The 22525-nt window shown below is 37.2% G+C and overlaps 1 protein-coding gene across 1 annotated transcript in view; it reads left to right on the top strand.

Moving 5' to 3' along the window:
- Positions 1–20666, top strand: part of EFNA5 (ephrin A5) — a 208856-nt gene extending 188190 nt beyond the window's left edge. The window contains exons 3-5 of the mRNA XM_038124869.1: positions 10768–10833; positions 11228–11308; positions 16490–20666. Coding sequence (XP_037980797.1) covers positions 10768–10833; positions 11228–11308; positions 16490–16611 — 269 coding nt within the window. The 3' untranslated portion in view covers positions 16612–20666. The remainder of the gene's footprint in view (positions 1–10767; positions 10834–11227; positions 11309–16489) is intronic.
- Positions 20667–22525: the final 1859 nt, after the last annotated feature.

Raw genomic sequence — 22525 nt, 5'->3', positions numbered from 1 at the left:
ATAGATATGTATGAAAGCATCTGCTACCCTTGCTGCTGAAGACTGCAGATCAGATGGTACACACGTATTTGCAGCTATGATGCTTCCCTGCACCCCAAAGTGAGAGATGTGATCTCAAATGCAGACTTTTTTGTTTGGTGGGTTGTCAGTTTCTGAGTTCTGAAAGTTTTACTACAGCAACGCAGGGGGAAAATCCATGAATTTCAGTGACTCTTTTCCTAACTAAGGTAAATGAAGTGTATCCAGATTTCTTTGAAGAAACTCAAGGTGTGGAACCCTCCTTTAAACATGAGAGGAAAGAAGCACCTCATGCACACTGCCATGAAACTCTTCCAAGCTACCAGAACTATATCCAGTGCAAATGTTTGTTGATGTAGATTAGCCTGGAGCTGAGACAAAAGTGAAAGGGGATATTCATGATTGCAGAAGCTGGGATAAGGACTGGCAGGGCTACTCTAGTCAGATGAGGCTTGAGTTCTCTGCACTCTGAGGAGTGGAGACAACACATGCAGTAGATAAGAGGCACTTAAATTGAACAATGATGGACACTTAATGTGGTTGAGAGAAGTTAATTCTGCAGAATTTTTGTCCATCTCTTTTGAAGTTAGTAAGTATCAGCAAGGTTTTCCAGTAAGTTTTTTTTGTGTGGTCCTATATTGTTTTCCATATGTATGTTCTTACATAAGAAAAACACCATTAGAAACTGCTCACAGCGTAGGTATACTGGTTCTTTAATTGGTTAACATGCAAAGAGTAGAGAAATAAGTTTTCTGTGCAGTGGTGTTGGCTTGAATCAGGAAGTAGAAGATAGAAAATAGAGATAAGAATTTCCCAATCTGCTTAGTCAGGTTGTTAGTGTGGAACAGGGCCTTTTCTAGTAGCGAGGTAGAGTTCTCTCTTCCCTTCTGAGAACAGTTATTACAACATTCAGGAGGAGAAAAGCTCAAGAGGTACCCGTGTGTTTCAAGTCTGATGCCGTATTCATTGCTTTTAAAATAATTTCCAAATCACCAGGTCTTTTAAGTCCCAGTTATGGAAAAGTGTACACATATATGTCTAATTTTGAGTTCGTCTGGGAATGATCCCTGGGAATAGGGCTAAATATCCTGTGGTATACATTATTCTTAAAAAAATAAAAAAGAAGACTCAGAAGGAAATAATTTGTGGCAGAGGAAAATGAAAGGTTAGCTCTCCCATGGGTGTCTTAGACTTTCCCATAGTCACAGTTACAACAGACTATAATCCTTTTCTGGCATAGATGGGACATGTCTAATTCCTGACAAGTTCTCCTTGATGAGCCTATGGTTGTTCTCACATAGGTTGGCTTTTTAAAATATGGATTTCAAAACATGAGTAAGACCTGTGGCATTGAACACAGGCAAGGTAAGTGAAAGAAAATAGAAGTTTAAATAAAAGTGCTATTACCTCATACACTGGACAAATTTTGACTAAGGAGAAAACTTCAGCCTAATGTGTTCCTGAATTTTTCATGGTGAAGGTCACAATTTGAAGGGTTATATCTGTTCTAAGGACTGGATATAAATTTCTGGCTTGTATGATGGAATGGTTCAGTATGCCTTCTGCAGGACCTGAGCAAACTGGGAATTCACATGATAAAGGTGTACTGTATTACTACGGTGCTGGCATCTGTTGTGTCTGTACTTAGTTGTGGCCTAGGACTGTAGTGGCTATAATGAAGTAAAAGGTCGCTGCTCTGAGAATCCTGACATGTCATAGTAAGAGCTTCAATTACAATGGACTATGATGTGTTTTCCAAACTTTAGCTTTCCCAATACATACCTGGTTTCCATCCTGCAAAATTCTGGGTTTATCTGTGTAAGGGCAGTGCCAGTATGGTATTAGAACTTTTCCAAGAGATAAACCTTCTGAAATCTTTTGAGCAAAGGTATTATCTGTAAGCAGCATGTTTGCAAACTCCTGTACCTGCATGTGCACACAAATATTCAAAATTGCATTATTATCACCTTTTCTGAACCCCCTAAAACTCCCATTTTGTACTTTTTTTCCCTAAATTTCCCCTGAAACTTCTTGAAGACATTTTTCTATCTTTACATCTTCTCCCTCCTCCCCAAGACATAAACATACTTAGTTGCCTTGCATAAGTGAATAGCAAAACTAACATTCCATGTCTATGTACATGTTCACAACCCTAGAAAAATGCATGTAAAATTACTTATTTGTTTTTGTAAACAGAATTTACAAGTATAGCATAGAAAGATACAACTTTTTCTAAATATTTTGAAAATAGTGACAAACCTATGAAGATGGACAAGAATAGAGTCCTTCCCTCTTCTTTAATTATAGCAGTGGCAAAGCTAGTAATGGATAATATGAAGTCCATTAAAGTATATGAGTTTAGTAGCATGATACAATACCCACAAATTCCATGCAGGTGAACATGTTCCTTTAAAGATCACAAAGATCTTTACTTTACTAACAAGACTATAATGTCTCTTCAAAGGATTTACTTATGTCTGGTTCTTAGAGATGGAAATTAGCAAACTGGATAGCCTGCTTGAAAAAAACCCACTTTATTTCTAGTGATACCAAGGGAAAATCAAAGTACAAAAGAGCTTATGGAAAGTAGGAGGATATATTTTTCTCTAAGTGCTTTATTTGATAGTATTAACTTGTTTTATTAGCAATTTGCTTTAATACAGTCTTAATGTAGTACAATAACTGTGTTTGGTTTTGTTAATGCCTCTGAAATCAGTAATGAGATCTGAGGGTTTTATTTCATTCTAGTTAATAAGTGTTGGTTTGTTGAAATAGAATACATGACATCAGTCATTTATATTGGGCTAATGCAGAAATGTTAGCACTTATTTTAAGGTATGCAATACAGTTTGAATTTGTGAAAAAGGAACCTTGTATGTGAGAATCACCTGCAAATATTTCATGTGGAAGCAACCATATGGTCCATTTTTCATTCCTACATCCTTATAATTCACAGGAACTTACATGCAACTAAAAGTCCATTCAAAGTAAGATATGCTTTTGTTTTATTTCTAGCAGAGCTTTGTTTGTTTTTCAATGAGAAGAAACACCACAGCAGCAAACTGATTCTCTGAGAAGCTCAAGTTTGTTGCAGTTACTTGACAGCTTCACTCTAAACATAAATGTTCTTGCTTTTATAAAAAGAAGCAAAAGTCTTTGCAAAGAACTTTGAGCTTTGTTTTCTTACTGGTTCAAGGCTCAGTTGAGAGGAACAGTGCAGGCACAGTTGGATTTTCCAGCATCTGTAACATCTGTTTTGTTGGACTCTTCAAGGTGTAAAGGGTACAGGCTGCCCTGTGCTGAGACTTTGCTGAACTCAACTGGACTCAGCGACTGAGGAGGAACAGATGATAAAATATGACAGCAAAAAGCCTTTGGACTGGATTCAGAGTGTTGCCTCATAAGAGCCCTCAGCTGCTGTTCACCTCTGGTGGTGTCCAGCACTGAAGAACTTTGGGTTTCTTTGATGTTCTGCACTAAAAATGTCTGACTCCAGTACACCAGCCAGGCCAGCAACAGACAAAGCTTGTCATTAAATTCCCCCTTAGAGAAGAAACGGGAGCTTCCTGAGAGAGATAGGACAAGACCATGCTAAGAGGAAATACTAAATAAATGGCTTAATAAAATTGCAAGTCCATGGTTTGCGTCTCCTAACACACATGGCTGGATTTTTTTTTGTATGACTTTGATGCAAAACATAATTTCAGTCTCTACAACCTTCAACCAGATACCTAAACTGCAATGGATTAGAAATGCAAGAAAAATGATATTCTTCCTGGCCGAGCAGTTGCAATGGGACAATTAATTCAGCATTAAGTGCAGAAACAGTAACTCTGTATTGCTTTCTTCGAAGAACTCTTGCTAAAAATAGCATTTGTCTGGCAACTCATTTCCATTTACTAGGTTATTTTTAGTAAGTCTGAGAAATATAGTCACTTGTGAGATAGGCCATAATAATGCAGTGTGTTTACACAGTGCAATGCCAGTTGAAATTATGTATAAGACATTAGGAAATAAATGTAGGATTTCACAATCTCTTTGTTGTGGGCATTCCTTTTGTAAAATCTTTTCCTCCATGCTGTGTACTTTGTCATTTATATTTTGAATGAAATGCAGAGTATAAGTCTGTGTTTGTGTGTAGGCATGTATCTATATACATATAGAGATGAGTGCAAAAATTAAAAGAGTAGTGCAAAATATGCATTTGTATTAGGTGTCCTATTAGTAGTGTGGGGTTTAAAATATGCAATTGGACATGCTAGTATCCACACTAGTTTTGCTTGTATTAAGCCATGAACAGTATTAGCTGTCACCTTTCATGTTTGTTTGTTCACGTATTTATTTATTTTGTTTCCATTTCTAGTAATGTTTTTTTTTTAGAAGTTTATGAGTGTTGTTAGCAGCCCTGGGTCAAGTGGTTTTTCAGTTTAGATTGTCTCTCTGTTGGCTTGAGATTTCTGAACCTTTAAGCTGCTCAGTAATTTTTTCGTGTTCTCATCTTGCTTATTACTAAATACAGAGATGATAGAATTGGCTAGAACAAAGCTACCAGAAATTTTAGTCATGATTTATTGAAGAATTGCGCTTAATTATTAGGTCTGAAGAATGACTTAGTCATAATCATTCAATATGTTAATTTTCTCAGAATGGAGTCATGTGTGTACTACCAGAACAAATCTTTTGCTGATGGGTTGGAATGGAAGAGCAGGCATGCAAAGACTTCTAATTTAAATTCAAGTGGAAGAAGTGGTTTCTGTAGGACCAGTATTTATCTATTTTAATTTTTTTTGTCTTAATATATGCAGGAGAAAATTATCTAGAAATCTTTTCAAGTATTTTTTGATAAATAATTCAAGTATTTTTTGGTAAATAATTTTGAAAAATCCTGCATTGTTCTTAGATATGAGTCTTCATGTATGAGCATGGAGGAGTGCTTTATTGGTTGATTTAATTCTAGCTGACTCTTTCTGTTGTACCATTTATGCAAATTCATAACTTTTTTCAATCTAAACTGTGAGAAGAATATTAATAACTAATTCTGCATTTACCTGGCTAATTTGCATACATTTATGTTGTATGGTAAATCACATGAAAACCTACAGGGGAAAGGCTGAGCTCTTCTAACAGCTAATAGGCTATTTTTTTTCTTCTGACTTGCACAAATTGAGAAATATTGCCTGTGGCAAACATAATGGAAAACTGCATTTTTAATGCTCTCACACATACTCATTTCTGTACAAAGAAAGAAGCAGATGATCTTCTTAAAACTTTCTAAAGCTCTGTGGCTGACACAGGATATTGGATGTTAAAGTACCTCAGGTTGGTGGAGTTGTGATTTGCAGGTTGTGTAAGGTTACCTGGGTATTGGATTTGACTAATGGGAGTGCTACTGTGCCTGAAAGTGCTAGAGGCAAATCACAGCTATAAGTATTTTCTACTGAAGAGATTGTCTATAAATTACAGGTCTAAGAGAGTGCAAGGACTGCCTAAACACAGGTTTCTGATCTCCACCATCCAGCATCCTGTGTACTAGGTTGCTGCAGGTTCTCTCCTTGTTGCATTTCTCCAGGTGGTTACAGAAGTTATATATACAACCCTTTTGACTGGGCAGTAAGTGTTAAATATTTACTCAAGCTGTATGCATGTGATGTCTCAATTTATTGTGCTGGAAAGTTCAGAATTGGTGCTCTATTGGCTTCTGAAACAATACTTGGCAGTCTGAAACAATACTTCTGTTCAGTGGTTGTAGGTGGGAAGCACTTACCAGAGCCAGAGTTTGTGTGACAGAGGGTGCTAGTAGTAGTACATCTGCAATGAACTGAGGTGAGATTTCTCAGGCATGATTGAGGCATGATTTCTCAGTTCTTGCCTACAAGGAGACCCTGTTTGCTGCATTTCCTAGCAGACAGAAGAAAACATAGATCACATTTTTCAAAAATGCAATGAGAACATTGCCTTGTCTCCTGTGTTTCACAAACAGTGCTTTATAATCCCTGCAGAGAATATTCCAAAGTGAACTGGTGATAGCAATTGAAATACAAAATAGTAAGAGAATTGCCATCTGCAGAGTATCTGCAGAGGCATGGTGAGGGTGTTGTGTTTCTGCATAGGGAAAGTATGTTCTTTACCAGCATCCCCACATTCTAAACAAAGGTGCTGTTGGAGTGCCTCAGATAAATGGAGTGCTGTTTCCAACTGAAACAGTTTCACTTTCTAATAAGGCCCACAGTGGCTTGTGCTATGAATGTTAAATGTCTTTGTAGTGCTGAAGGAGGATTTGAACTGCATTTGTGATTCCTTTTTTTCCTCTGTATCTGGACTTGCATTTTAGAGAAAAGTGCAATCCTGTAATTAAAAAGTCAAGAATGAGTGAGGAGGAAAGCAGAGGTAACGACTGATTACATGTGAATATCAATAAATAGGATGGTTGAGACACTTTAAATGTGACATCCTAATAACTTGCTTTTAGGTTAGAAACTTAGCCTCAGGTATTTGCCAGTGAAACTGTTGCCTCTCTTAGGACAGGAAATAATTGCTATTTTTGTCATATCAGTAGCAGATCCTGATAACTAAGTTACTTCTGAAATTTTAATTTATTTATTTTTTACATTTACTTTTTAATTAGCTTATTTTGTATGCTGATTGGTTCATATCTTGATGACTCCTTTAATGAGTTTCAAGGATTTATCATAGTAAATTGAACTGCATAACTGTTTTCTGTATATGCTACTTTTTTGTTCTCTATCTGCAGTCATTGAATAACTCTGCTAATTGTTACCAGGCTGAGGAAGGACCTAACCTGTTATTTATATCTAATATATTAATAATGTACCATATGTTTTCTAGCTGAGAACTACTTAGGAGAGAGATGAGGGAATTGTATAATTTTTTTAAAATTTAAATATAGCTAGCGAATATGGAAATATTTATGGTTTGGCTGTAGATGAGGAGAGAATAATTTTTATCACTCTCTTTCCTTTCCTTACAGGGTATAAAAATGGTAACCAGAAGCAGTTCAGGGACGAGAAGTTTTCCCGTCTAATTAGTCATTATAGGCTGTTTTCAGATCCAGCTTGGACCTAGTCCTGTGTGCAATAGTTCTTTGTACATTTTTTTTCCTAGTTCAACTAATGTAGATGGAATTCTCATCTGAAGAATACAGAGCTCATGACCTAAATTTCTTCTCAACTGTAGAAGACTCTTTTTTAAAAAACTCTTATTAAAAAAAAATAATGAAGATCTCAAACCAGTTATTTTTATAATCATTGAGAAGTTTTCATGTATCTTGTGATTTAAGAGCTCACTTTCTTCTCACCCTTTGTGTAACCATAAGGTCTAAAACATTCTTTAAGAGTGGGACCCAGGAGATTTTCATGAAGTTTCTGGCAAAGGTGAGGTAGGGCAGGGGAAGTGGGAAGTATCATAGGAATTGTAAGAGCTATGTAGGCGCTAGCAACACTTCACAGTTCCTCCTCTGTTTTCATTTGTGATTCTTCCTGACACAAACTAAACCAGTCAGATCTTTTCTAGTCTAATATCATTAATGAAAAAATAAGTGGATATAACGTATTTTCCTCCTTATAAGGGAGTTTTTTTAAAGGTTTCTTTTTTGTTTTGCAGCAAGGAATCAATTGCCTTTTTTTTTTCCTGTGGAAATTCTGGCTTTTGAAATGGAAAGTGTTACTTTGGACAGGTTCCATTAGCATCAGACGCTTGCTTCTTGCTCTCAGAACTGGCCTGTATTTTATAGCTTATATCACCTTTAAAATGGGCAAATAGAAAAGCCTTGTAGCAAAGCCTTAGGGTCCAGCCTGATTTCATTCAGGAAAGAGAAAGAAATTTCTCATTGTACCACCTAGAAAGGACAGCTTTTCTTATACTGTAGCTAATTTCAGTGGAATGTAGCAACTGCAGCAACCTGAGAAGCAGCTTTAACAGATCCCAGCTGAAAAGGAGCAGTTCTCTTTCTCCTTCCCTGATGCTTCCCAATGGGTGATACGTCTGGTCTTAAACCAAGAACTTAAAACGCTGGTGTATTTTTTTTCCTTTAAGAAGAAAGGGAGAAAGGAAGAGGAGGGAGGGTGGAAATAAAAGAAAGGAAGAAAAAAAAATTAATTGCAGTCATGCATCTTGGCAAACAGCATTTAATTTCTTCAGAAGGCCAAAGAAGTTGCAATGTATCCCTTCATCACCTTTGGTTTTGGTTGTTAAGGAAGATGGAAGTGCTGAATGATACTTGATTTTTTTGGTAGTCATTATTATTCCTTCTGGAGGTGTAAAACACTGATTAAAAAGGAATCTTTCTGCGTTTACAGCAAACATTGAAAATACATAATTTCTCTGGAAAGAAGAAAAGCACTATTTCAAATTTCTCGCTAATACTGTGCCCGTTTCTGGAATGATGATTTAAGTGCAACTGTTATGGTTGCAATAGGACAGTTCTTCATGATATACTCTACAGTTGCAAGAGAGTGTAAAGACTGGTGGAAAGTATTCCAACAGTGAATAGATTTTAATATTTTTCTTCCCATGAATATGGCACAATCACTAGCCGTTATTTGCTCCTATATGTGTGTAAATATCATATGAACAGATGAACTTTGGTGTACTAAGCATTAATTCTCTGCTTTCCCAGAAAGAATAGACTTTATTACCAGATGGGCTATTATTAGCTTCTAGCTATACTAGCTAGTCAGATATTCTAGTTAGTCACTGACTAACAGAGTATTCTAATAAACAGCAGCTTAAATAAGCAAAACATGCTTATTTTATGGACGTAAGCTAGAGCATGTAAGCATCAAAGCAAAAACGTGCCTTTAAATAAATGTGTGCCATAATGCACCTCTGAAATAATTTCTGGGCATAAAAAATATGGCAGTGGTAAATTTACTGTAGGCATTCAGTTTTGTCTTATAATGGAAATGTGATTTTCACCTCTATCCTAGTAATTTGGTAATTATTATAGGATTCTTATCTTTTGAGAAATCTACAACTGCCTGCTTAGTCTTAACAAAGTAATTAGCCAGTTGCATATATTCAATGAGGGCCACCGAAATGACATAATTTCCTGAAGATAGCCACAGAGTGCAATATTGTGCCCCAAATAACACACCAGTTACTGCAAACTCAATGGAGGGAAATTTTCTGACTTGGTAAGATGCTATAGTCAAAGGCAGTTGTTAACTCTTAACTGCTTGGCATTGTGGAAGGAGAGCATCATTTCTACATGCTTTTTGTTTTGGCTAAAAGAGGGGAACAATTTTTTGAGAATTTTCAAGATGCAGAATCACAACATGAACTGTATTAGATTGTTTACTTGGCTCCTTTTTTTGTGTTTGTACTGAATTTGCTAGTTCTTGTTAAGTTCTAGGAAAAATCAGATGCCTGTCCTGCAAGCACATCATCAAAGACTTAGGAAATTTATTTCAAATTAGTTGAGGAGCCATTCAGTTGTAAACTTAACATGAAGACATATGAACTCTATGTATAAATTGTTTTAGTTGTTTGTCACACATAAGGACATGAATGAAATAAGGGTAAACAGAGGAAACTTACATCTTGTCAGGCCAATCATCTTTCCTAGTAGTGGCCATTTGATGCAAAATGCAATTAATTCTGCCCTAATACATAGATTTTGAATGCAATTAAAGAAAAAGTCCTCTGCAGTGCTTCAGGTAATGTTTTTAGCAATAGCTCTTGAGGCATTTTCAAGAAAAAAAAAAGAATGGTCTTTCACAATGAAGATCTTCATGCTCAAGTCAAGTTACTTGGTTGAATTGTGCATGTTGAATTGTGGGCCAATGTACAATATCAGAATTGCAGATATTGAGGAAATTTACTGGTGTGTAAATATTGGCGGATAGTGCCCTGATGTTGAGAAGCAGGTGCATTTCCCTATTATGTTGTATTTTGAGGCAAGAATGGTTATAGAAAGAAAGTTATCACAACAGCACTTTTTTCTGTGTAATAAGTAGGTGCTGCCTCTAGACCTTTGTGGGTGACCTTTTGCATTAGGGCTAGACATATTTCCACTTAATTTTTTTCTCCTAATACAGTAAGTATTCTTAAAAATCAAATGCTTTGTATGGGAAATTATGAGGGAGAGCAGAAAGTATGAATAAACTGATTTTGTTTTGTTAGCTGCATAACTAGAGGGATCATGTTTTGACTGAAGTGAGATGAGCATTTTCTCAATAAAGACCGATGCATATGGAGACTGTGTATGCTGTAAAATTTAATGTTGTGTATTTCTACTTTGCTGGAAGTATATAGATAGTTCCATTTTTACCACTGTCATCTTTGGTGTAATTTTGTTTTTTCATCCTTTTTTGGGTTGTTGAAGTCTATGGCCTAAAATTTCAAGGTTAGCTTTTCTCCAAGTGTTCTGTATTCTGAAGTATTTTTTTTCAGTTGGACACATGCATTATAGCAAAAACCATATTAAATGAGTGTTCAAGAAGAAGGTGTGGAGATGTAAAAGGATGTAATGTAACATTGAAAGTAGCATGTACTTCCCTTCTTCCAGGTAAAATAATAAAGAAATTAATTTGAATAAAATCTATAGTTATTCTATGCTTTTGGATTATCAAGCTACTTTGTGCACTTGAAGTCCTTACGTTCAGGGATTGAAGTGTGTCCAGTCCTTCAGATGAAGGAAAGAAAAAGAATATTTTATTTCAGCACAAAAGATATTTTGGATTTTCACTCTCTTACTCTTCCACTTATTTTTCCTTTTTCTTCATTTTACAGCTTCTGCAATCCCAGATAATGGAAGGAGATCCTGCCTAAAGCTTAAGGTGTTTGTGCGACCAGCAAGTAAGTTCTTCAGATTAAGATTTTGAGAGTGGCTTTCTAGCACCTGCTTTACTGTGTGGTCTAGTAAACAACAAATTTACTTTTTTTACAGTTAAATCTTGTATCTGTTCTCTACATACAGCAATGTTTGTGTTATGATTTTCATTGTATTTTCTTATCATTTTTCATAAAGCTTTGTTTGAATTACTTGGCAGTTGCTAACTTGTTGTTTCTTGAACTTTGTGCATATGGAAGACTTATACTGGCATTTGGACAAGTGCCACAGACTTTAAAATATGAATATGCCTAGTTATGTATGGTAAATAGAGAGAAAAAAAGAGAGGAAAAAAGGAAAGTGGGGAGTGTAAGGGTGTTTGACTAACATATTTGGCTGTTATCTCTATTTTTGTTATAGACAGCTGTATGAAAACTATAGGTGTTCATGATCGTGTTTTCGATGTTAACGACAAAGTAGAAAATTCATTAGAACCAGCAGGTTAGTATGCTTAGAGAATCTCTTTTAACAAATGTGTGTATCCCTTTGGTGCTTCAGTACTTTTTTTTCCTCGTCTCTCTGCATGCTTTGCATGGTACAACTGCCCTGCTTTTGCACATTTCTAGCAGTGCTAATACAGCTTGTGGTATACTTCCTGTATCTTTGTTTAATTCAGGGAAGTAAAAATGTTGCTTTATTTGGTTTATTTGGGGTGACATGATTTAGTGAAATTTGTTGTGTGCCATGTAAAATTTCTGCCGCTATCCTGGAGCCACTGGCCCATCCAAGCCAAACACTCAGCATATTGGCAACACCCTCTATTTACTAATTGGACCCAAAGTTTTAGAAATAAAGTCAATGGGCACACTTCATTTGTTAGGTGGTTTCAAAAGACTTTCAGAAAAACAGGACCACTTGTTGAATGCCAGTGCATGACACAGGTATGTAACTAACTGAGTTTTTGTTTAAAAAGCAAATAATCCTTTAAAATTATGTATAGTTGTATATGTACTTCGTTAAGCAAAGTATCATTTTGCACACGTGCATGTACACACACACACACCAATATTTAGATAAATATATAAATACAAATTTCTTTTCTGCTTTTATTGAAGCCAACTGAAGTTTTGGGGGGGCTTTTCTTGCAAAATACTGCCTTAGGAATATCCTTATTCTTCATCTACCCAGGGCAAAGTTACATTAACCTCCACCATCAGTCAAGCTACTGTGTCTCCCTGTGGGAAATGCATGTGTATTGTTTGTGTGGCTGAAGCTTGTGACAGATAGAAGTGTATATTATTCTAGGGGTATGAGTAACTTGAATGACTTTAAAGGAGTTAAAATTAGGTAGGTATGTAGGAAAACTATTTGCAGTAGTGGTAGACATGTTCATTTTATATGCGCCTACACCGTACTTACATGTTGTATTAAAGCCTCAATAATGAAAATGAACAGTCAAATACACAAATCATATCAGAAAATATTACATACGTATCATTTATTACATACCCTAAAGAACAGATTACTGAGATTTTTTTTGTCTTACTAAAGACAAAAAATTATTGAATTATTTGAATATGAAGCAACATTCTCTTTGCATATAAAACAACATATTAATTTTTTTCTTTTTTTATGCAAATCCTTTAATTAAAATTCATTAGTTATACATAAATATAATAAGGCTTTTACAATTTAGCTGGTTTAAATGATTTACCTATGGATAAGCAATAGAATTTATTAATTTTTTAAAAATATTTTTCAGATCTTTCTTAAAAATTTGGAGTTTGCGAATCAAGGACATTCTCTAAGAAAATTTAAATGCAAGGATAGTGCACTTACATTGGCTCTATTTATATATTTATTAGCAGCATTCTTCTACAGAAGACCCCAGAATGTTCTCTCACTGTTTCTACCTATGAATCTGAAATTCAGTGCACTTTTTACACTTTGTGATTTGGTGAACATGGTCTAATTAATGTACCTGATACTGCTTGCAAAAGAGATCATCTGAGTAATACATGCCTGATTTTGGTAAACCTGATAAATTTTTGTTTCAGCAGCGTTTCTCACTTCCTACCGATTGGCTATAACTAGCTAACATCGTCACAAAATCGTTAGAAAGCAGCAGCCAAACCAGGCAAGCAAAATCAAACAAAGAGCATCTTGCAGTCTGAGATGAAATACTGTTTGTGTTACTGGGGGAAATAATAGCTTTAATGAGAAGGTTTGGTACCACAAAATTCCCACTCCTGACATCAATGTATATTTGTATTATTAATTGGGCCAGTCACCATTAGATAATCAGTCACTCTGAGATGTGCCAACTGCTGTCATTTCTCAGTTGTTGGGCTGTTAGGGTTGCTACTGCCTTGGTGGATCTTGCTGCATGTGTTCTGTGTCATGTACTAATTCACATGTCTCTGATGAGCATCTTCTGTTTCTGTGCTCTCCTCTAGCCTGCCACAGTCTTCTTCCACAGTAGACACAAGAATCGGAAGGCAGGAGGGTCATGTCCAGCAATTTACTCACTGTCATCTTGCTTGTAAAAATCACCATTTGTGTGATTTTTGAACCCTTGTAATTTCACAGGTTTTATTCAGAAATTTGTAGGAATCTACAGTGATTGCACTTTTACAGGTGGTGGAAGTAATTGTCTGTATTCCTATTCCTTCCCTTCTCTTTCTCCTTAATAATAAAAAAGAAAAAGTCCTTAAACAAAAATTGCAGCTGTGCATATCTGAAAGTTATACCTGAAGCATGTGATGTAAGGCTGTGTGATCTGAAAAATTCATGACTGTCAAAATATTTTTTTCCTGTATTGCTGGTATTTCCAGTGTTTAGTAGTGACCTTCTGGATTTCACTCAGGAGTCTTTTCCTCTTCATCCCTTGTCTTCAATGTTTCAAATGAAGCAAACCCTTTTCCCCAAGTCTTAAAGGCTGTGCAGTTATGATTCTGCACATCCAAGGAAAATCATATTTGTGAAGGGATTTTCATAACTGCAGATGAATCATATTCTAATATATGAGTGCAGAAACCTTGCAGCAGAAACCTTGCAACAGTGTTGAGAGAAAACCCAGATGATTTCTCAAAAGGAATCCCTTCATGTTACGTGGAAATTAATTCTTCTGTGAAGAGTGGCTTTATAAAAATGGCATCATAGAATGTCTCCGTATTTTTCATTTAAGAGAAGTAATCTTTTTACCTTAGTGCTTTTTCAGTTGAGTTTTTCAGCAATAGTCAGTGTTACAGTTGTGGCAGTATCTGATAGTTAGTGAAAATGAGGATTTATTACTGCTATACACTAGTTCTGCCCTATTGTGTTTTAGTGCTGACTCACTGATGTAACTAGACCAAAATTGTTGGCATTCAGTGTTGAAAATTCAAACTTATTTGCAATTCTGTAGGTGGAAGGTAGTACACATCATTCTCCTCTGTAGTTTTAGTTCATCAGCAGTGAAGAAATGTTTCTAAATTGGGAAGAGCTAACTTTAAATATATGAAAGTAGGTAGAACTGGCAACACGGGTATTTTTTCCCTGTAACTTCTTAAATATGTTTTAATTGAGAAGCAAGCTTTTGTTAAGTACTCAGTTGTCATTGCAGCATCACCATAGTACGTGGCTATAACTCGGAAGTGAATTGTGAAACAGCTTTTGGTGTTAATGATTACTGAAAGTAGCATTTTCAGAAACCAGCATTCAGTGATATTTTTAGATTCCTTAGGAATAATTCTGGAGGAAAAGACTAGGTCCTCATTTGAGCCCAATGTGCCTGGGAGGGTCTCCTTGCCGTACATGGTGTGGAGCTTCAGCTTAAGCCATTCCAGCCAGACTTTCCCACTGATGCCACAGAATCACAGAATGGGTAAGGTTGGAAGGAGCCACTGGAGGTCATCTAATTCAACCTCTGTACACATGCAGGTCCCCTAGAGCATGGTACTAAGGGTTATGTCCACATGGCTTTTGGCTATCTCCAGTGAGGAAGACTCCACACCTTCTTTGGACACTCTGTTCAGTGCGTAGTCATCCACACAGTGAAGAAGTTCCTCCTCTCAGGTGTAACTTTCTGTGCATCTGCCAAAGGGCAGTTTCTGCCCTTTGCCTCTTTCTCTTTCATGAACATATTTACAGCTAATCAATGCTTGCTTTTCATACTTTTGTCTTGAGCAGCGCTAAAACCTGTTGATAAGCCTTATGTGATTATAGCATCAATTAGTGCTAGAGAAAGTACATGTGATAAATTGCTAATTCAGTTTACTGTGCTCCTTGCTGTGTAACTGAGCTGGGGCTGAAAAGCCTATTAACCTAAATTATGCTAAGTGCTCTCCTGATTTTGTGCTAGGTGTCAAGGATATGAAAGGGAGGGAGCTTGCCTGTGGCTAAAGCCAAGAAATATGAAAGGCTCCATGACAAAGCAACATGGTGATCCCAGTGTCCTGACTCCTGCTTTCCTTATTGCCTCTAGCTGGAACTGCTCAGTTCTCACCCAGTGTAATCCTGGCAGTGCAATTTTTTGAGATGAGAGCTGAGACAGAAACATCATAGACATATTGACATCTCTCATAAAATAAGGAGCTTATTTCATTAAGTAGATGAGATACTATGCTGGAAACTTTGGTGTTCTAAAATAAATTTACGGATACATTTTGAGGATACTTCACACTTCCTAAAAAGGTTTGGCTTTTTCTTCTCATTTAGTAATGAAAAACAAGAGCTGATTTTTTTATGGCAAGCCATTGACTGATTGCTTTTTGAATAGCTAAATTAGATAGCTTTGGACAGGGAGGGCTTAGAGGAGAAAAATACCACTGCTAAAACAACACCAAAGTTGATTTTGACTTTGTCTGCCTTTTCTATTTTATAAGCTCTGGCTTTTAGGCTGATTCTAAGTTTACAAAAACTAAACATGGCTTTCTTTATTATGTGTCATATATTTAGTGTTTGCTGCCTTGTTTTCTTCTGCCACTAATGCATAAGCATGTTTTCCTAACTCAGCTGGTTCTTTTTTCATTAGTTCTAACAGCATATATGTAAATCTCTATTTTGTGTACCATGAAAAGTAGTGAGATTTTGCAGATTGAGTATAGATGCTATAAAATTGGTGATTGTCATGTGTTAGCCTTTAAAATTATTTTCAAAAAAGAAGGAATGATCTTACATCTCCTGCTCACCTCTAGATGCAGCATAGTTCAATGGAAATTTTGTGCATGGAAGGGGGGTCTATGCTTGGGCTTACAGGCTGTCATTTCAAATTCAGGAGCCAAAATCTGTAACCGAATAAGGGAACTAACTGCAAAATTAATTCTGGGCCAGTGCAGTTCTTTTGAAAATCAGGTGTTTTTATTTAGCTGCCTCCCAACTGATGTTGCTATCTAATGAGACATCCAAAGCTAGAACCACAGTGTTTTACTGAAGAGGAATCTTTCATTCCTCAATCTGCTGAAATCTGACTTGCTTTCTATTCCTCTGGTCTTCAATGGGAGTTTTGCCAGTAAGAAATGCAGGACTTGGCCCCAAGTTCGTTACATAATGAGGTATTACACGCTTGTGAAAGTCAATGACAGCACAAGGTTCATTGCCCTATTTCATAAAGGCACCGAAATCTACTTATAGTTGTCGGCTCAGTGAGAGTTTATTAAGGATGCAAAATCTCATTGGAATGTATGCTTTCTGTTTGAACAGATGATACCGTACATGAGTCAGCCGAGCCATCCCGTGGTGAGAACGCGGCACAGACACCAAGGATACCCAGCCGGCTTTTGGCAACTCTATTGTTCCTCCTGGCAATGCTTTTGATATTATAGCACAGTATGCTCCGGCAACCTGTCACAGAAAATACCAGGGTCTTGGAACATCAAAGATCCACCTAACTGCTCATCCCAGGAAAGGGACTTTATTGTTTTTGCAGATGTCAAATTGTTATTTTTCCCTTTTCTTCTCCCTTTAGCCTAAACTCAGCAAAAATTTGAAGGGGATAACTAGCTTCAGCACCCACCCCTACCTACCCTGTGACTTTCTTAATCCCTCCATATAAATAAAAGGACTCCAAATGAAAATGCCAAACTATTATAGTGACACTAGTGATTCTTATTTTCTTCTGCATTCTCCTTTAAGAAGTCACCTCTGATAGCTCACTATGTCATCTGTGTGTGGACGAGAAAGTGTAGAGGCAGATGCAGTCAGTGCATAAGTGCATAAGGAAAGTGAATGAAAACCTGGGAGAGTCTTTCTCTGTGATACAATATTTATGCCTTCTTGTTCAGCACTGTAAGATGGTCATGCAAGGCATTGTGTCACCATGTTAGGACTGGAGGGGAGATATTAAGAATAGACATAACACCATTTCCTCCAGAAGTTTCTAAATGAACAGGCTTCTGAAAGGGGAAGATGATGTTTCTTATGGGACTCTTGAAACATCCTTGACAGTAAAATTTTTGCTCACAAGTAGAAATACTGTCTTTGGTGAGAGGAAAATGTTAGTATTTAGGAATGTTAACACACAGCAGGCAAGGTCAGATTTAGGAAACTTCACTGGGGGTGTGAGTGCCTCTGTTATTTCGTTTTAAGGGGATAATGCACACCGGCTTATTTTATTTTAAAACAAATCACCGTGGTGCTAAAATTTTTTTCTTGAAATGCAGAGGCACTTTTGAGAATAAAGTGACCTTCCCCAGCGCTGACTTAGTAGCTGATAGCCTTGGATGCTGCTCTGGGTGTTAATACATGCTAAAAGAGGACGTCGGTGGCCAGAGGAAACATGTTTGGGACACAGGATCTCCAGTGTTCTCTTGATTTGTCTCTCCTGTAAGTTCCTCAGTCATGGTAATAAATCACATGTAGAAGAAGCCAGGGCAGTCTAATAGCATTGTTTGGTGGAGGAAAAGAAAAGAAGTGTGGAATATTAATTCAATGTTGATTTTTTATCTTTTCCCCTTCCAGCAGAGTTTGAAGAGTAGAGGAAACATGTTTATCAGCCAGAGATAAATTAGATGGGCTCCCAAAGACTTAACAAAATATTTTTTTAAAAATCCACTAGAATAGAAAATACATTATTTAGATATACTTTATGCTGAGAGTGAGTATATATGCTTGTCCTATTTAAACATGAGAGAAGCGGTAACCCTTGATGCAATTAGGAAATGGGACTGTCTTGTTTGATGGAGTTAGGAGTGACCCTGTTTAAGGAATCTGAGCCTTGGCTAACAAAACTTTAAAAAAGTAGTTTTCCAGGAAGTGCAAACCTTGGGATATTTTTTGGCTAGGCTGCCATGAAATTTGGACAGTGAAATAATCAGTGAAATTTCAGACCCAGACTGAAACAGAGCTTTTTGACAAAAACTGTGATAATTAAGTTAAAGGTGAAACAAAACATGGGGCATATTCAAGCAAAACAAGATTTTTCTGTATTAATTATGAAAAAAATTTCTGCCGTAAGAAAATTAAGTGATGCCATTAGTAGACACCACTTCATAGACTTTATATTTTTAAATGAAGCAAAGCCTTCCAGAAGTTGAGGCAGGAGAGGGGAAAATAAATTTGATATGTAAAGGGAGGTTTTATGCATGCTGAGCTATGACCTGGGCTTGCCTGATATCATACATGTTCATGAATACAGGACCTATACTTACAGGAGGAATGCAGGAAATTTGCTCTAGTGTGAAGTGCACAGAATAAAGATACACAAAGTCCAAACAATGAGGGAAGTCATCATCTCATTACAGGCTGTATGGTACTTTGCTCTTTTTAAGGTGTATATACTTGATATGCACACTAATACTTTCTGTAGGTAGGAATGAAAAAGCTTTGGATGGTGTGAGCTTAACCAGAATACACCTTATCAAATGGATTATTAACCAGACTACAGATAATATTGCATGATGTGTAACCATATTAAAATGATTTACAGTAATTACAGGCAGTCACACAAGTAGTGCAAATTTGATGTAGAAACGGTAGCATTTGTCATCCTTTGTCTCTGAATGATGTTGAAGACGTCCATTTACCCACAGCAAAGGACTGTCACTAGCATTACTCCTGGTGAAACTCACCCCTTCATGTTGTCCCAGGGCCTTGCTGCGTATGTGAGGGACAACACAAGCGATGATCCCCAAGCTGCCCAGCATGGCTGGAAGCAGCATTCCAGGCACTACCAGTTTCATACCTGATGGCATTAGGCAATCCCAGTCATACTAAGTACATAAATGTGGTGGGTTTTGTGTTGTGTTGCAAACCTCTGGATGCTTTAAATGCAGATGTTGCTGAAATATAAGGAGTTTGTTGCTCCCTTACCCTTCATCTGCCCCTGCTCTAGTCTGAGGTACTGATTCTCCCCAGCCTTAGTGGGTTACTTACACCCATGACCTGCACTCCTGGCTGCCAAGGGCATTGCAATGTGAAGCAGGAAAATAGGGATCAGTCAGTTTAGTGGATACTGTGTATCCTTCAATAGACAAGGTAACATTTCGTGTTAGTTTAGGATATTGTTTTGTACTGTACTTACCTGGATGGCGAAGGAAAGACAAGTAAAACTTAAAGCTATGTTCTTTAAATTCTGTATTATTAGCAACCTCTGTTGTATATAGTGTTTGATAATAAAGTATTAATTTGATTCTTATGTCTTTTGTAAGTGAGAACAATAGACTTTCAGGATATTAATATCACGTGTTGATTACAAGACAGAGCTTTGAAGCATCAAGTGTGATCATGGCTGAGAACTGAGAGACAAGTGGCCATGACACTGCAGCATACAGGACTCATCTTTGAAAATCGTTCATCTGTTGCAAGACTTCACAATGTCAAGACCTGGAACAACATGACTTTTAATGATCAATGTTTTATCCTCAGTGTTTAAAGGTCTTATGTTGGAGCCCTGTGGTTTCTGTGTTAGTTCTTTTGTATCATGTTTGTTTCTAAAAAGGCTTTGGGGATATAACAGCTTTTCTGTTATTTTATTTGTTTCTTTTTAATTTGTTGTTTTGTTGGGTTTTTTTTTCCCTCCTCTTTTCCTTCTGGATTTGTTCCCATGAATAGTTTATTCCAGAAGGGATCTTGCCAGTGTCATGTGCGGTATATGTATGTACTTGGTTCCAAAAGAACTAGAAACAAATTTGGGAAGTACTGAGAGTAGTTGAGTAGATTGTTTCCTTTCCTCTATAATAATGGAAGGAAAATGGTTGTATTTGTACCTGTTGATTCCCACCCCTAGCCCTCAAAACTGAACTTAATTAATTGCCTTATGAGTGCAATGGTTCAGCCACTTTCAGAGGTTTAGAGTATAAACTCTTCCCCTCTTTTCACTACACTTGGATTTTGTAATCACCAGTTTTAGTGTACAACCCTACACACTTCCCTCTTCCTGCCCTGCCTCCTCTCCCACCCTCCTCCTTTTTTAATTTGGAGCTGTGAATGGGCAGATCTGTTTCTGGTCTGGCATCACTGAGTTTTTCCCATGCATTCACCCTTGAGCTTCTCAGATGTGAGACAAATCTCCCTACAATAGGCTTGCTGCCATTGTCTGTACAGTTTAATAGATGCTGGCATGTTGAAGGTTACCCATGAGTCTGCGAAATCCGCTTACCATGCTTACTCTTGACACCCCATTGAAGACACTCATTGTGTATGCATCTGGGTATGAAAGTCCAGCTCAGTGTGGTCCTGTGCTTGTACTGCCCTGCTTTGCAGTTTCTTTGCACTTATTCATTGAGTGCTGTTTTTGAAATGCTTACATTATATAAACTTAAAAGAAAATGTTAAAAAAAAACAAAACACCCAAACGCCCTGCCCCATAAGATCTGTATTTGTATATACACGTGTCCGTACAATTATACTTAAATAAAATTAAAGATTTTCATCATTTTAATTGGTTCTTTTAGACTACCTTTTTGTGGGCTGTTTGTACCTACCTTACCCAGAATCATAGAATGGTTGGGGTTTGAAGGGCCCTTCAAAGGTCTTCTAGTCCAATGCCCATGCAATGTGCAGGGACATCGTCCACTAGATCAGGTTCTGCAGAGCCCCATCCAAACTGACCTTGAATGTTTCCAGGGACAGGACAGGAATTGAGAGGAGTATGAATGGGAATGGGTGAAAAATCCACATTAAAGGCACAACTGAGTACCTAGAGCTATAACTACCAATGCCCTGGCAGATCTCTGCTCTTCACCGTTTTTAATGTGTTTAAAGCTCTTCCAAATACTTAAGAGGGTAAGGAGCTGTATCAGCTGAGTGCTGGTGCATTCCATCATCACTTTGCTCTGCTCTGGGCCTTGCAAGTGATCTTCCTCCCCTGGGTAACAAGTGGTTGTAAGTGGTTACTTCTTGAAGAGTAGAGCCAGCCCCAGAGTTGTTCAAATAGGCCAGGTGCAGTCCTCCTCTTCCCAGGATGTCTCTCAGACTGGCAAAGAGGTCTGAGAAGTGGCTTTGAAATATTAGCCATATCTTTCTTTACCAAAAAGTCGCAGAGCAGCCGAGCCTAATGAATGGGAGAATTCATTAGGGGACCTTACAGAACCAAGGTTTCCTCCTGAAGGAAGGGGTAGAAAAGTGGAAGCAAGGAACTGGATGGCTTTCTCCTCCTTCTTCCTTCCACCCTGTCTCCAAAGGCTGATATAGTAGTGCCTCTCAAAAAGTACAGGACTGCATTGATGTTGATTTGTGTTTAGGTCTGAAATAGTTGTCTTTGGCAGTGTCTGCTCACTACTCATATGATAGACAACCTGAGAATTTAGGTCATAAAAGGTGGGGAGCACATACCGAAACCTGTAGTACATGCATTATGCATTCAAAACTGCTGTAATTACACTTTGTTAGTATTAAACTCACAGAAAGCTTTTTATTATATTTAATTAGTTGACAGGGCAGCAAATACTAATTATAACTTTAACCTTCTTTTAAAATGAGAAGTGGCAGCTTGGTGAGAAGAATAGTGTGTCCGAGTATAAAAGTGTGTCAAAAAGAATTGATGCACCATTTTTTTTTCTCTGGAGCTGTGATGTTGCTACCCAGGAGAGGGTTATAAGTGACACATGTTCAGTATGTTTTAACATAATACCCATGTCCAGAAAATATCCTGCAGTCTGACACTCTTAATAACCTTTGCTCAGAAGACACTCTGCTTCTGCTGAGAATGGTATTTGATTTCATTTTTCTGCATTAGTGTGCACAATGGGCCTTTGTACTCCCTCATCTTCCCTTCTGCAAATTATTTCTGCTCACAGAGTACCTCTGAGGGCATTCCTAGGAATATTCAGGCATGCATCATACTGCTATAATACGGTTGTGTGCCAAAATGGTTTTATTAATTTAGAACAAAGCTTTGATTTATACAGGTTAGAGATGTGGTAATCAACTGGGATCATTAAATTTTTTACAGCCTTTACCAGCGCAGGAATTAAAAGTACCTCCTTCCTTATAACTCTTATTTTTGTCAGCATATGCCTTTACTGGGAAGTTTAGTTTAAAGCCTGATTCAACTTTCTATTACAGGTGTATGCATAAGAGCCCAAACCAAGACGGAGTCTTCACTGTAAATGCTGCAGTACAGGCAGCTCTTATATGTGGCTATTTGTGTTTGCTTTCAGCACATTTGATTTGTTCTTGCTAATCAAACAACCTGAAATATCACCAATTTGAATTTTTGTTGAAATTTTCCCTTAGACCACATAGACAATTTTAAAGCAAAATCTTTGTTAGATGAAAAAATAAACTCTAATAAAAATT

Source organism: Motacilla alba, chromosome Z, assembly GCF_015832195.1.
Source record: "Motacilla alba alba isolate MOTALB_02 chromosome Z, Motacilla_alba_V1.0_pri, whole genome shotgun sequence".
NCBI classification, from domain to species: Eukaryota; Metazoa; Chordata; class Aves; order Passeriformes; family Motacillidae; genus Motacilla; species Motacilla alba.
The sequence above is the reverse complement of the archived record's forward strand: the minus strand, read 5'-3'. Positions and strand labels throughout refer to the sequence as shown.